General features: G+C 39.5%; 1 protein-coding gene across 8 annotated transcripts in view; it reads left to right on the top strand.

Annotated features, from left to right (window-relative positions):
- Positions 1–14,056, top strand: part of DYNC1I1 (dynein cytoplasmic 1 intermediate chain 1) — a 193,604-nt gene that overhangs the window by 28,991 nt on the left and 150,557 nt on the right. For 5 of the 8 annotated variants that reach the window (XM_040592628.1, XM_040592626.1, XM_040592629.1 and 2 more), the window contains one exon: positions 10,530–10,589. The exons of the other annotated variants lie outside the window; for them this stretch is intronic. In XM_040592628.1, the coding sequence (XP_040448562.1) occupies positions 10,530–10,589 (60 nt within the window). The remainder of the gene's footprint in view (positions 1–10,529; positions 10,590–14,056) is intronic. 8 annotated transcript variants of the gene reach the window in all.

Genomic DNA, 14,056 nt, shown 5'->3' with positions numbered 1-14,056 from the left:
AAATCCGGGGACTGTTGTGTAGTACAGACATGAGTCTTTCACAGTGGAGAGTCAAGAGAAACAATTTAATTAAATTGTGTGAGATCACATCCTATGTTAAACTGTGTAACATAGCTAAACTGGTACAGTTTTTGCATGTAGAGGTTTTCTCCTTCACTAGCCGATTAAAAAGCCCCTTAGAAAATCCCCCTTCATAGTTTTGTGTTTAATCTGGAAAAGTAAAAAAAGACTCTGAGTAGCTCTTTCAATAACCCATTTTTTAGGAATTTTCTTGGTGGCTAGAGGCAAATGGGATAACCCATAGGATGCTGGCATTGCCACTCTGTTTTGGTAGCTTTGTGCTTGGTATGGGATGCTTGCCATTACATGGTAAGGCAGAAATACTCACCCTAGCTGTTAAATTTTTCCCATATAATTTACCATGACACCATCATCAGGATCTCTTGGCACATGTTTCTTACCTTACAGTTTCCAATAGTGTTAAAGGCCAAATTGTGCCTTAAGCCTTCATGACCTGAATGGTGCTGGCATCTGTGAAGGATTGGCAGTGTCAGCCTCCTCCCCTTACCTGGGGGGACCCTGGCTTCCTCAGATATCTTTGCCCTAGGAACTCTGCTGCTTTTTAAAGTGATGCTGCAAATCTCTGACACTTTTCGCTCCCAGCCCATCTATAGGACAGTGACAGGGCTGGCCAGTCCTTCTTCCATGAGTGTGGGCTGCTCAGTATGAGAGGCTGTGCTGAGCTGCTTGCACACATCATGGCTTGCCCTGCATAGGTTAGTATATGAGGCTGGAGGAAGGCAAGTTTCTTGCAGTCTCTTCCCCCCTTTTGTCCCTGCAAAAGGAGAACCACAGTACTTTATATTAAATGTGTATTTAGCTCTACATATCTGAAGCCTCTCCCTGACGGGTTTTTTTTTAGCTTATAAACATAAGCAGACACCTTAGGGACTGATATTTGGCAGTTGCTTTCAAGTGTCTGTATATCTGACCTAGAAAGTAGGGAGTGTTTTTCAGTGCGTGCCAGTTACAAAGTCAGAATGGTCCATATTAATTAGAATCATCTGCAATCCTTTTAGCATGTGAGCCTGTGGCATCATTAAGGATTTTCATGCTTTCATTCCTAAAGGATGGATGGAGTTCAGTCCTCCAGATCTTTGATTATTTTTCTCATTAGCAAGCATCTCCATGCTATAAATTGAAGGAGAAGGAAAGATTGCCGTTCCCAGGGTGCTTCATAAAATGCCTTGGAAACCTGAGCCCCAGCTGCATCAAGGAGAAAATAATATTAATGTATAAAGCCCTGCTTAACCATTTAGGTTATCAGCCCAGCTGTAGTTACTACTCTGTAGTTATTTCCAGGCGTATCATGCATATATTTAGTCAGACAATCAGATGATTTTAGGGACTAAAACACTAATCCTCTTAAAACAAAACAACTTGCTACAGCCAGTTCAGCTTAAACAGTTCTCTAGCACAGAATTTCATCTTGATTTAATTAAATTGTGTGAGATCACCTCCTATGTTAAACTGTGTAACATAGCTAAATGGGTATAGTTTTTGCATGTAGAGGTTTTCTCCTTCACTAGCCTATTAAAAAGCCCTTAGAAAATCCCCCTTCACAGTTTTATGTTTAATCTGAAAAAGTAAAAAAAGTCAGAGTAGCTGTTTCAGTAACTCGGTTTTTTTTAGGAATTATCTTCAAATTTGTAAAATGGGAATTGCTGCAACTGGACAGATATGGGTAAATACCCAGATCTTTTTTTTTTTTTTCTTTTTTGAAGGAGTTTTGAAATAATATAAGCATCCCATATTTATTTTTTCATAAGCAGAACATTTTGGTTATCCATCTAAATCTAGTTTTGAATCAGGTATTTTGGTCGTACATATTTACTTTAATCATTCAAAATCAGAATATAATTTCTGAGCTGGTCTATTGAAAGTCAGTTAATTGGGTCATGAAAACTTGTCACATTTTGACTGTTGATGTGAAAAATTTTTGATAACTCTTCATACAGTGAGCTCTTTTTTTAACCTAGTTATAACAAAAATTTCATCCCCTTCTAGAATGATTTTGCTGTTTCTAGCACAAAATAAATTGTATAAAGGAAGGGAAACACCAGTTCTTTTTTCAGCTAGTAATTACTGGATTTTAGCACTGAAGCAAAAATGAAAATTTGCTGAAATCTTTCACCTTCTTCTTCAGCTGAGTAATGCCATTCCTAAAAAATTGTAGGTTCCAGCGTTTGTGTTACCTCTTTGACTCCTTTGAAAGACTATGGATTGTCTTCCCCAGGTTTGACTAATAAACATGATTTTGTCTTATATGCGATTGTATCCAAAGTCCCTTGAAGTTTATGGGGAAACTTCCCTTTATATGCATATCCATGAACTGTGGATCCGTGTCCTAATGTGAGCACTGCAGTTCCTTTAAAGCATCTGCTGGAGCTGATAACATATAAAACTTCTCCTGCCAAGTTCTTGCTTTACTTTTGTGATCATTTCAATTCTATTTTGTCACATGGACTTACTCTTGGTATAAAAATCAAGATTAAAATATTGTTTTAAAAAGAATTTTCAGAGTTTGCGACAAGAACAAAGCAACTTGTGCCTTCCTCATCTTGAACCTGTTTTTTATTGCTGCACTTCCAAAATGACCATTCGTGCTTTCCAGCGCTTACAGTAAATCTGTGTCAGTTCGTAGGCTCAGCAGAAGCTTCTAACTATTTGAACTTCTGGCCTCGCAGATCCAGCCTGCTGCTCACAGTGACCCTTCTGGTAAACCAGCATAAATTTGCAGACTAAGATTTGAATAGCTAAAGCATATAAATTGGAGAATGACAAGATTCATTACATTAGAGAATGACAAGGTTCATTACATTGCCAGGAGATGATATTCTGTAATGTAGACCTGAATCGAAGGAAAGACTTTAAATATATCAAATAAGTTTAGCAGTTAATTTAATTTAATGGCTGATTTAGTTAGTGGAGTTCTGTGAAGTGGGAATCAACAAGGTGTTGGTCCAGTGATATGTCCCTACGATTAAAGGCATGCCAGAATTGTTCACACTGATTTAAAAGTCAAGTGGATTTTGAAAATCATTGAATACATTCAGCAGCATGGCCTTGATTTAAAAGGAATTTTAAAATACACCTGTTTTAAATATTATTGGTCCTTGATTTTTTATGAATATACCTTAAAAAAAAGAGTAGTTTAAATTCCTGCCCTTCTGAGAAGGGCTGCTGTGGTTGCCAGGCAGCTGAAAGCGCTTTGCTCTCAGGGAGGTCATAGTTGCTCTTTTTGTTGGTGAAGACTGGAAGTCAGAGGTGTCAGCCTGCTTGGAAGTGTAAATGCAAACCCAAGTGTCTGGCTGTGCTGCAAGAGTGGGGCCAAACTCTTTTTTCCCTGAGTGTATTAGGGCATTTTATTTTATGATTAGCAGCCCAGCTCCAAACACAGGAACGCACGGTGGAGTCAGAGCATGCTGCTCTACAAGCATAAGTGAGCGTCTTGTTGAGAGGTACAAATTCTCCCTAACCGCTGATAGCCATCGAGCTTATAATGTGCTTCAGAAAACAAGTAGCACAAGGAAGGTATTTTCTTTTTGCCAATCCTTTCAAAGTGGAACAGATCCACAAAACAGAGCACAGATGGCAGCAGAATAGTGGCTTAAATGCAAAGCATCAATTGAGGCAAGTAGTACTTTTCCATCTCTGAGTAGTAGCTTTAAATCTTCTTTTCTTGATGTATTTTGGAGGCACACTTAAAATGTATGACAAATATCAGAAAGTGAAAATTATAGTGGAGAAAACTAAGATTATAAAAATATAGAATGAAAGGAACAAAACCAAACAGCTTATCTAGTCATATATATTTTGAAACAACTGCAGCAGTTTCTCACCAACAGTTTCTTAGTTCAGATTTTCTATTCAACTGCAAAGTAGGAGCTTTGGAGAAACTGACACAACAAAGTAGGCAGAACTCTAAAATTATGTAGCTAAATAATTATGCAGCTTTAAATTCATTCTGGCAATATTCAGACAAAAAAAGCCTAGATACATGTTGGATTATATATTGAAATTGCAAATAATATTGTATTGTAATTTGGTGACAATATTTGTATAGTATGGAAAAAATGCATTCAAACACATCTTAAGCTTTGTATTCTATTGGTGATTTCAAAACGGGTCTCCTATCTCACAGTTGTTGCATCCAATATTTTTAAGACTATGTGAGTTGGGTGGAACATTTTTTTCAGTATATCATCCACGTGCAGGTGCACAGTTCTTAATGTAAGAAATTCTGAATCTTCTGGAAACTGTAATCCAAGCCTGTATTTTAAGCATGGGGCTCCTCGTTGCATCCAAGTAAAAAACCAAGAATACTATTATTCTTTGCAATCTTGAACTTTTTGGTTAGCTCTTTTTTTTTTTTATATTTTGCTGCTTTTGCTAGTTGCACTGCAAGGTAGAAGAAAAGAAAGCAAGAAGCAGTCTGAAGTTTACAGACTCTCAAGTAGCTTTCCTGTCAATGCAGATAGCCCCTTGGCTTTCCATCGGGTGCTAGCAGGGGGGTGTAAGGGAGAGCACAGAATCACACAACCAAGAGTGGCTGAGGTGGAAAAGCATCTCTGGAGATCATCTAGTTGATTCCCTCTGCTCAGAGCAGGGTCATCTAGAGTGGGTTACTCAGACTGTGTCCAGCTGGGTTTTAGGTCTCTGAAAGGATGGAGACTCCACAAACTCCCAGGTTAACCTTTTCCAGTGTTTGACTACCTGCACAGTGAAGAACTTTTTTCTTATGTTTAAGTGGAGTTTCCTTTTCTCAGTTTGTGTCCATTGCCTCTTGTCCTGTCACTGGGCACCACCAAGAAGAGTCTGGCTCTTTACTCACCCTCCCAAGTCAGCCACCCAAGTTAGCTGGGCTGTCCCTCCCACATTCTTTGTGGACAACCACCTCTAAAACCATCCTCACAGATGGGGTCTAAGTTGGGTGCTCAGAACTGCTGCATGAAGCAATCTCTGGTCTTTCTGTTTGTATGCAGAGAGCCCATGGTTTCACTGCTGGAGCACTTCATTTAGGTGCCTGAAGGCAGTATAGATACCCACCGCAGTGTCAAGACCCCCTGCTACCAGCCATGGGCAAAATGAGACTAGTCACATTCACATAATTTTAGAAGCATTACTTTTGTAAGGAAAGGTGCTTTGAGACTTCATATGCTGTGCGTGACTCCATATGGTGTGGGTGAGTCCCTCCTTCATTTCTGATCTGTTTCAGTTCAGTAACAATCTATGCTCTGCTTAATGGGATTGGCCTTTGATCTCTGAAAACCTCAGCACAGCTTAATCTGTGGAGTCATGGCACACTCCTTCACTGTTTTTTAGGGTTAGGAGGGCATAGCTATTTCCCACACAAAGGGTCATTTTAGGACATTGCTGTTGCTGCAAGGGAAGTTGCTGGTATTGGGACCTGTCAGGTCTAATGGTGTTTCATTAGGGACACACATGGATACCTCAGTTCAGCAGATACCTCGGGACTCAGTACACTGTCAGTGCGGTTTTCTCCCAGTCTGGAAATCACAACAGCTCTTGGTGACAGGAAATGCCAGAATATGGTGTTTGCTTTTCTCCAGTTCTGCTTGGAGGTGTGATTTGCAATGCTGCAAAGAGATTTCTAGCCCGCAAGAGGCCCCTTGGGAAAGCAGGGTTTGCTGTTATTTCTGTGAGTAGCCTTTTTCAAAGCATGGATTTTCAGGCCTGGTTGCTCTTGACCTGGGACGGAGAGTGGGGAGAGGAAGTCATGCAGAATACGATCTGCAGCATCAGCAATAGATAAGGGCGGATTTGATTTTTAGCTTCAAGGAAGCAGTCACGGCTAAGCTGCCAGCATGTTGCACACTGGTTGAATCAAAAGCGTTGGATTTGGGTACTTAGTAAAGCCAAGTTGTACTGCAATCTGACCATGATTCCAGATATTAAATAGAATTTCATGATGGTGATTTAACAAGTATATGTATTGGCATCGATGTCTTATGTGTTTCATATTCAAGGAGGCCAGACCTGAAGTTGCTTAAACCAGCTGAGAAGTTCTTATGGATTCCAAGCAGTTTTACATGACAGACTCCATGCCTCATTAATGCATTCCGAGGTTAGGAACTTTCCAGAAGAGTTCAAATATTTTATTTTATTTTTAGTTTATTTGTTTTCATTTTTCCACATTTTTAATCTACATAATTGACATTATGCAATCACAATAAAATCTTCTGGAAGTAAGGTTCCACAGGGCATCCTAACAGATGGCAGAGTGCCTGGTTTTCTATGGTAATAATAATACAGAAAAGGGAATGCTTCTGTTCAAATTGCTTTCACCTCCCACCTTAATTTTTGCAATGGTCTCAGTCCTCTTAAAACTGTGCTCTGAATATCTCCCTAATACTTTGACATGAATTCAGCACAGAAAAATGTAACAAGTTGCTTTACCATCCAGTCCTTTAATAAATGTATGACATTTGGGTTACTTCCTCCTGTTGGTTTCTCTCTGCAGGTTATTCCTCTACTGACTGAGGAAAAAGAAGATGCATTGTATCAAAATTATCTGGTACTTTTTCAGTACCATGAGCTGAAACAGCACCAACATTAATACTGTCCCACATTCAAGAAAAAAATTATGGAGATAATAATACAGAGCAAATAGAGAATACTAAAATATGCCTATCTAAAGGAAGAGAGTGAAAGCAGATCAGTTTCAAGAGGGGTAATAACACCTGTACCTTTTCTACTTAGTGCAAGATCTAAAAGCCCTCATTCCCTTCGTGCTACTTTAGAACAATCTGTTATTTGATAATTGTTACAGATTTTATCCTACAATTAGTCAAGGGCAGCTGCTGTGCACTGAACACGTAAGAGGAAGATTGATAGCAGGACTATTGTTTGTTACTGTGTGGGAGACTGATACAGCAACCAGCCTTGAAACAATGTTGGGAAGTCTTGATTAAAGTAGCGTCTGTGCTGTCTGGGTGGTGGGAACGGGCAGATCTGGCTTAGTCCCGACCGTGCTGCTCACGCTCAGTGAGTTTCCACTGTCCCTTCCCATGCCACGTGCATGCTTCACCCATGGGAGGAGGCTCAGCTCAGATGGTCGTAGCAGGTTTGTGGAAGGATGGGAAAGAAGTGCAAGGGAGCACTGCTTTTCACTGCTTGGTCTAATGCTTGTCTCTTTTCCCCATAGAAGTATTAAGCTAAATGTTTTGTATCTCTTCTGCATAGCTCTGTGCAAAAATCTATTGAATCCAGGTACAGGGACTTTCACCAACTTGTGTTCTCTGAAAGGGTCCACAGTGGGAGCACCTCTGCCTGACTGCTGACCTACTGGTCAAGCAGTTCTCCTAGACCATGCACTTGTCTTCAGTAACATTACTCCCTCTGCCCCTGTCTTTGGGTGACTGGAAGTCCCAAAGCTAATTTCAGTTTTCTTTTATCAAGAAGAAAGAGGAACAGCACCTAATCATTTTCTTCATGAAGAAATCTCTGGAGAAGGAACTCGTGCGCTAGATTTGAAGAAGACTGGCACCACTTTTTCACTGAAATCCAAGGGCATTTCAAAATCCCCACAGAGAACTGTCCACAGAACAGCAAGCATAACGGTGATGTTCATCCAAATGATCAAGGAATGTCATACGCTATGTCTGCTCATCACAAACAGATTAGCTTTAATTTCCCAGTCTGGATGACAGCACAGGCTATTCAACATTGTCTTCGGGTTGCTAATCCTCAAAGAATCTGTTTCTTTTTCAATGTTATTGCCATGGAAACTGGCTAAATTGCAGGCCCAGATTACATCTTTACTGTTCACTCACTTCCATTTCGATCTGCAGACATTCTTCAGGTGCCAGGAAGAGGCAAAGGACAAATCAATGTAATTCCTTGAAACATGTAGTTACTCCCTGTGCTCTCCAGTCTCCACTATGTGAGCGTAGCCACTTGCATTCTGTGTCTCCTAGGGCAAGAGACTTGAAACCTGAAGATCTGCTATCTGCAGCCTCATTTTCTGCAATAACATTGCTCAGCCAGGCTTGAGAGGACAACATAGCAGATTGCTTCCTTATCTATTTTTCAAGCCTTTGCAAGTGGTAACACAATGATGCAGAATGAACAATTACCGTTTGGAGCACAAATCTAGGAAATGTTTTGCAGATGCACTGAAACTGTTGAAAACAGGTATAATCAGGAGTCAAGGAGAATTGCTATTAAAAGTATGTATCAATGTCAAGAATGGTGAACTCTCTATGTCAGAATCCAGAGAATGAAGTACTTCAGGGAAGAACCTGTCTCCACTACATGTATGGTCTGCATGTAACAAATGATGGCCAAACCATAGGTGTTGCTATTCTCATATCTTGGGGATTTGAGTGCTGCCCTGAGTATGAGACCTCTAAATTTATTTTTTTTAGGCATTCAGCTGTGTAGCAGGTAAATGAGCCCTCTCTTGTAACCTGGTCTGGATTCTTAGAGGTGGAATGTAGGGGCTGTACCTCTTCAGAGACCTGTTGCAGGCTCTTGTTTTAATCAGATGACAATGGAGTTCTTTCTGATGGAATAGTCTTTATTCCTTGGGAAATTTTGTAGGTGTGAAAGTGGATGGGGCAGGGGAACTGATACGAGTTATGTATGTTTTCTTTTAAGTGTTTGGAAAACTGGGATATGCATGTATAAGTAGCCTCTAGGGGCAGCTATAAGATTAGAAACTGGCATTTACATTGCAATTCCTAATACATGCTACTGACCTTGGTGACATTACAAGAGTAATTTTCACTCAGATAGCATTTTTAATGGAGTATCTCTAATGCATTAGTCACTGTTGCCTTTGCCTTGCATCAAGCATTCAGATCTTTCCACTGTACTTGAGCTACAAGGAAAAGTTGCAAGTTACAAGGAAAAAAATCTGTTCTTTATTACTGTATTGTTTTGTCTCCAACCCTTTTGTAATACAGTTCCGTTCTGGAGAAGTCTTTCTGTATCGCCCTTACATTGCATGGGAAAGCACCTTTGCATTACAATTCTTCGTTCTTTTTGTATGTGCAGGGTGTTGAGATTGATTCTCTTTCACTCTGACAAGACTAAGTGCAACACATGCCCTTGTCTGTCTCTCCAGAGAGTGAGTTAACATTGGTAATAGAATGGGTGAGTTTACTAAGTACAGGAGGTAGCATAATTATATGGCTTTAAGAGATCTATTTCTAACCTAATTCAATAACTTGTTAGTTTATGTGAGTGATTCATTGGCAGAGGTTGCTACTGTTGCAGAAAGCCTTGTGTAAACTGAGCATGACTGGTTATGTGGCTGGTTTTGGCTGAACCTGGTTATATTGTGTTTTCTGTTTCCTCAAAGTTTGTATTCAGAAGAAATGAGGGGAATTTTTAATTTTGAGGACTATCACTATCCAGCGTGTCTGCATGACTTGCTTGCCTCAGTGAAGGAGCGCTTTCCTTTGCTTTAGCCTCTGCTAGTGACAGCAATGCATAATCTAGTGTTCATACTACAGGAAAAGGTGCTCAGGAGCTAAACTTATATTCCTGATTCTGCCATGGGTTCTGACAGTTTATTGCATATGAGATGTGGCTTCCCAAGGGTAGAAAAAATAAAGTAAAATCAAGAGCCAGGGAATGAGTGGGCACTTTTAAAAATGTTGGCCTCAATATGTCAATTTTTGTATTTCTAAATTGGGAGATTATAAGTATTTCACAGGACTCCAGAACGGCTCTGTGAGTGGTTTAGAGAGAGTAGCATGACAAGCTGCACTGCAATGCAAGGAACAATGTCTTCACTTCAGTCTATACCTCTGGAGCATTTGTACATCTGGTGACAGTCCCATATGACAGCAGTCCGTTAAGAGACTGTCATAGATCTGATTTCCTCGGATGTATCATTCCTCTCTTCCCCAGAAATTTTATCTGAAGGAAAACGATAATTTGTTTATTTGCCTCAGATGCCCCCAGAATATGTCAGAGCTGATGTCAGTGTGCCATTTGTTGGTGTGTGCACTACGTGATGTTTGTGCCCAGAGCACTGTTTTACCGTCAGTGTCAGGAGTGTGCAAAGGGCTAGACTCTTCTTCCACGGAGTCCGTGGCAAGTGCTCAGTTCACCTTATCACAAAACCATGTTTACAATAAATTGTGCCTGAATATTTCACAGATTATTGTGAATACATCAACCATAGTGAAAGAGTTAGAAATCTTTCAAGAAAAGGAAAAACCCCCAAACGTTTCATTAGCCAATATCTGAAAGGAAGCCCAGCTTCTTCCCTTTGTTTACCAATAATATGTAATTTGAATAAGTTGCCTGCCCGGTCACAGTTTGACATACAATCCTTGTTGACATACCATGGCTGTCCCTTGCACTTGGAGGTTGAATGTACCTACATAGAGCATGTAACTATAATGAGATGGGGTTTTGTTCATCCTTTCAGTTAATTCTGTGTATTCTTTTTTTTTTCCCCCTTTGTGCTGCACGGCTGATTACCACCCTAGGACCTTGCAATGGGACACAGACCCCTCAGTGCTGCAGCTCCAGTCTGACTCTGAACTTGGGTATATGTCAGCTCTTTTTGTTATTCATTTATCATTTCTTTGCAAGGATTATCTTGAAAATGCTTCCCAGTTGAGCTGGTTTTATGTGATTTTCATTTGCTTTGTTGACTCAAAAAGACCATAATTTAAGTTTCCTTTTTTTTTACTTTCATCAATAAGAAGCTTCAGCAAAGCCATCTTTAGTGGAAAAAATCAACTATTTAAAGAAGCTTGTTAAAAGCTGCTATTTCTGTTGCTTGAACCACAATACAAATAACTATTTCATTACAGATGAAATGTTATTGTTGTGGCACTTAAACATGCATGTACAGTTACATTGGCCTTGTTTGTACCTGTTGATTCAGATTTTTCTCTCTGAATCATTTGCAAGGTACTTATTCCCCTCCTTCCTCTCTGCCATAGTTATGCTGTTTCCACATGCAGTAACAATTTCCCCTTTTTCCTTAGGAGCGGTATATGTGCTTATAATTGTACACTTAACTATGATGACAGTTCAAGAGTAATTGGCATCTTAGTTGAGTTCAGGCCAATCAAGATTTTTTAAATTGTACAAGAGCTATAATTATTATTTTCTAGTTTGGGATGGAACATTTCTACTCCAAGCATCTGAAACAAATTAGTTAATTGAAATAATTTAGAAATGCCTATCTGCAGATATATTCTCTATCCTCTAAAAAGGATAGGTGACAGTCCCTCAAGTTCTTCAGAACCTGAGTCACGGGCAAAACCAAATCACTATGTTGAAGAAATTACCCTACCTATGAACTTACAGGCTTGCCTGTCTGAGTGGCCAGGCAAGTGTCTTATGCTTTTACTAGTTCCTGTAAAATTCATTCACCATTCTATAAGAAAAAGAACAGTTTCCCTTTAACTACTGATTGACCGTGTTCCCAGCTGCAGTTACGGATGTTAAAGCTATTCACCAGGATAGATCAGAAAGAGTGGAATGTATCCAGAGAGCTTTCTGGACAGAGAAAACAGAGAGGGTTTCTGCACATCCGGAACTGCTAGGAATGTTTGTAATTTTCACCTGGCTTCAAATACATCCAGCTTCTACAACTTTACCCAAACTCTACCAGAAAGGTAGAGTTTTTTGAGCTGTATTAATATACAGAAACCTTTTAGAAATCTCAGCTGTCCTTTCCCAGAAGTTTGGATTAAAAGATGAGCACTATCAGGAGCAAGGTTCCTCAAATGGCTGTGCAATGCAAGTTCCTTTATTTGACTCACAAAAAGATAACACTGTGTGTAGCCACAAGACTTCAATCTTTTATAAGCAGTCAGTGCAATGACAGAAAATAAGCACACCAAAAAGTAAATCCACAGGTATAACAAGTATACTCTGTAGTGGAAGTCCTGCCCCTTTTGAAAGAAAACTGTCTTTGAAATCAAGGTGGTTAGACACAGGACCAGACTTCCCTCTGGTGTCATGAGACTAGATTTTAAAAAAAATACCGATGCAAAAGAATCCTGCAGTCAGCAATTAAATCATGTGTGTAGCAAAACACTTCTAGCAGATACATCTTTCTTCTGCCACCTACAGACAGAAGAATCAATTTTAATGCATGGACTTTTTTTACTATCTTCCTACTGACATCCCATAGGCTGTTCTGAAAGGAATCGTTCAAAGCTTATGTGCTCTTTTAAGATGAATATTCAGCAAACTGTAAGTGATAAGAACTGTGAGCACCTCAGGTGAAAAGCAGGGATGGGAAAGCAATACACAGTTTAGTGCTGCCCTAAAAAGAACCAGAGAGTAGAACATTACAGTCCATATTTGAAAGAGTCCAGATCTGAAAGGATGCTCCAGTTGTCCCTAAGTGCTTGGGGCCAAGGGCTAGGCCAACTTAAAGTTACACAAGAACCATTACAGGTTGCTACATGGTACAAAAAAGAAATAAGAGGCCAAATTCCTTCAGACGAAGAGATGCCTCCCTGTTTTCATCAGTAATTACTGGTATATGGACTACACTAGACATTTGTACAGGTACAAGAAATTCCTGAATTGGAAACATTTTAGATTAAAAATTCCATGCATTCTTACAGCACAGTGTTGTAGCTCAATTCTCGGTTAGGAGCCTACAAAGAGGTTAACCCAACTAGCAGTTAAATGCTGCTCTCCATTAAGATTGGTGTTGCCCATCCTTGGACAGTTGAGAAGATACGGAGTGACCTCATGTGAAATTTGTTAGAATTAAGTGAGGTTCTAGTCAGGCCCAGATTACACACATGATTATTTAAAGACTATACTTAATCAAGACCACTGTCAAGAAGCTCTTTCAATGCATAAGGCTTAAAAATCTCAGTAGATGGAACCAGGGGCAGCAGGGGACTGGTTACATAGGAAAGTCTAACTGACCAAGTAGGTGAGAGAGATTGTGTGTCTGGTGCTGAAGGACAGAAAAGCACATGAGATTTTGGCAGGTTGAGGTATTTAATTAAAGCTTGAATTCACACAAACACTCATTTAAAGCAGCTACAAAAACATACTGCTACTATAGCTTTCGTTAGCTGAAGTGTACCATAAGCTGTAGAAGTTTTTCTGTAGGATTTTTTGACAATCCTTGCTTTTGTTCATGTTGGCAAAGTGACAGATGGTTGTAAGAAGACAGACTTGTTAATTTTTCCTCTTTGAAAGAAGAAAGACTCAGAGCTATAACAACTATTTCTGCTCTAGTGGTTTGTTACATGGTACAGCTGATTCATACTGATTACCTGCTGAATCTAATTGCATTCAGCTTAATAACAACTCAGCCAGTAAGATAGATTAGAAAAATATATAGCTGATGTAGCATTAACCACCTGAAGAGTTCAGTAGGTGTCATCTAATGATGACAGTTTCCTTTGGAGATTCCCATTTCCTTTCAGACATCAATCTTAATTGAATATCTAAACCATTGTAAATTAATTAGATCAAAACCCCTTTGACCTCTGTTATTCTGACAATCTGGAAAATGGAGAAGATATGGATAATGTGTATGAATTTTCTGCTTTTCCAGACTGCTCTCTCTAATCACATGGCCATTCAGAAACACCATGGCCATGAATTTATTTCCCATAAATGTATAAGCATGTTTGCACTTCTTGATCTAGGCAACTGGACCTGTTTAGTAGATTTGCTTATTATGTGCATATTCTTTTCTCTGCTGAAAGTTGGCATTTTTTCCAGTAAAAAACTTGCAAGTAACCTTTCATTTATTCTTCCCTCCCTACAGACAGTCAAATAATATTCAGGAAATAAATTGATCCACACACACGCTGTTGAGTGAACTGTGTATGACTAAAAGTGTTCATAACCATGCTCAGCTGTCTCTCTTCTTTTTCCCTTACCCACTTATAGTTGCCTTTATTGATTCATTTCATATGGCTTATTCAAAGTAAAGGAAGTAGTAAAAAAAAAACCAAAACAAAACTATACTTGCCCTGTCCCAGCTGTGTCTCAGAGCTCCCCTCCAACCCTTGTATTA

Source organism: Falco naumanni, chromosome 4, assembly GCF_017639655.2.
Source record: "Falco naumanni isolate bFalNau1 chromosome 4, bFalNau1.pat, whole genome shotgun sequence".
Lineage (NCBI taxonomy): Eukaryota > Metazoa > Chordata > Aves > Falconiformes > Falconidae > Falco > Falco naumanni.
This window is presented reverse-complemented; position numbering and strand designations above follow the sequence as displayed.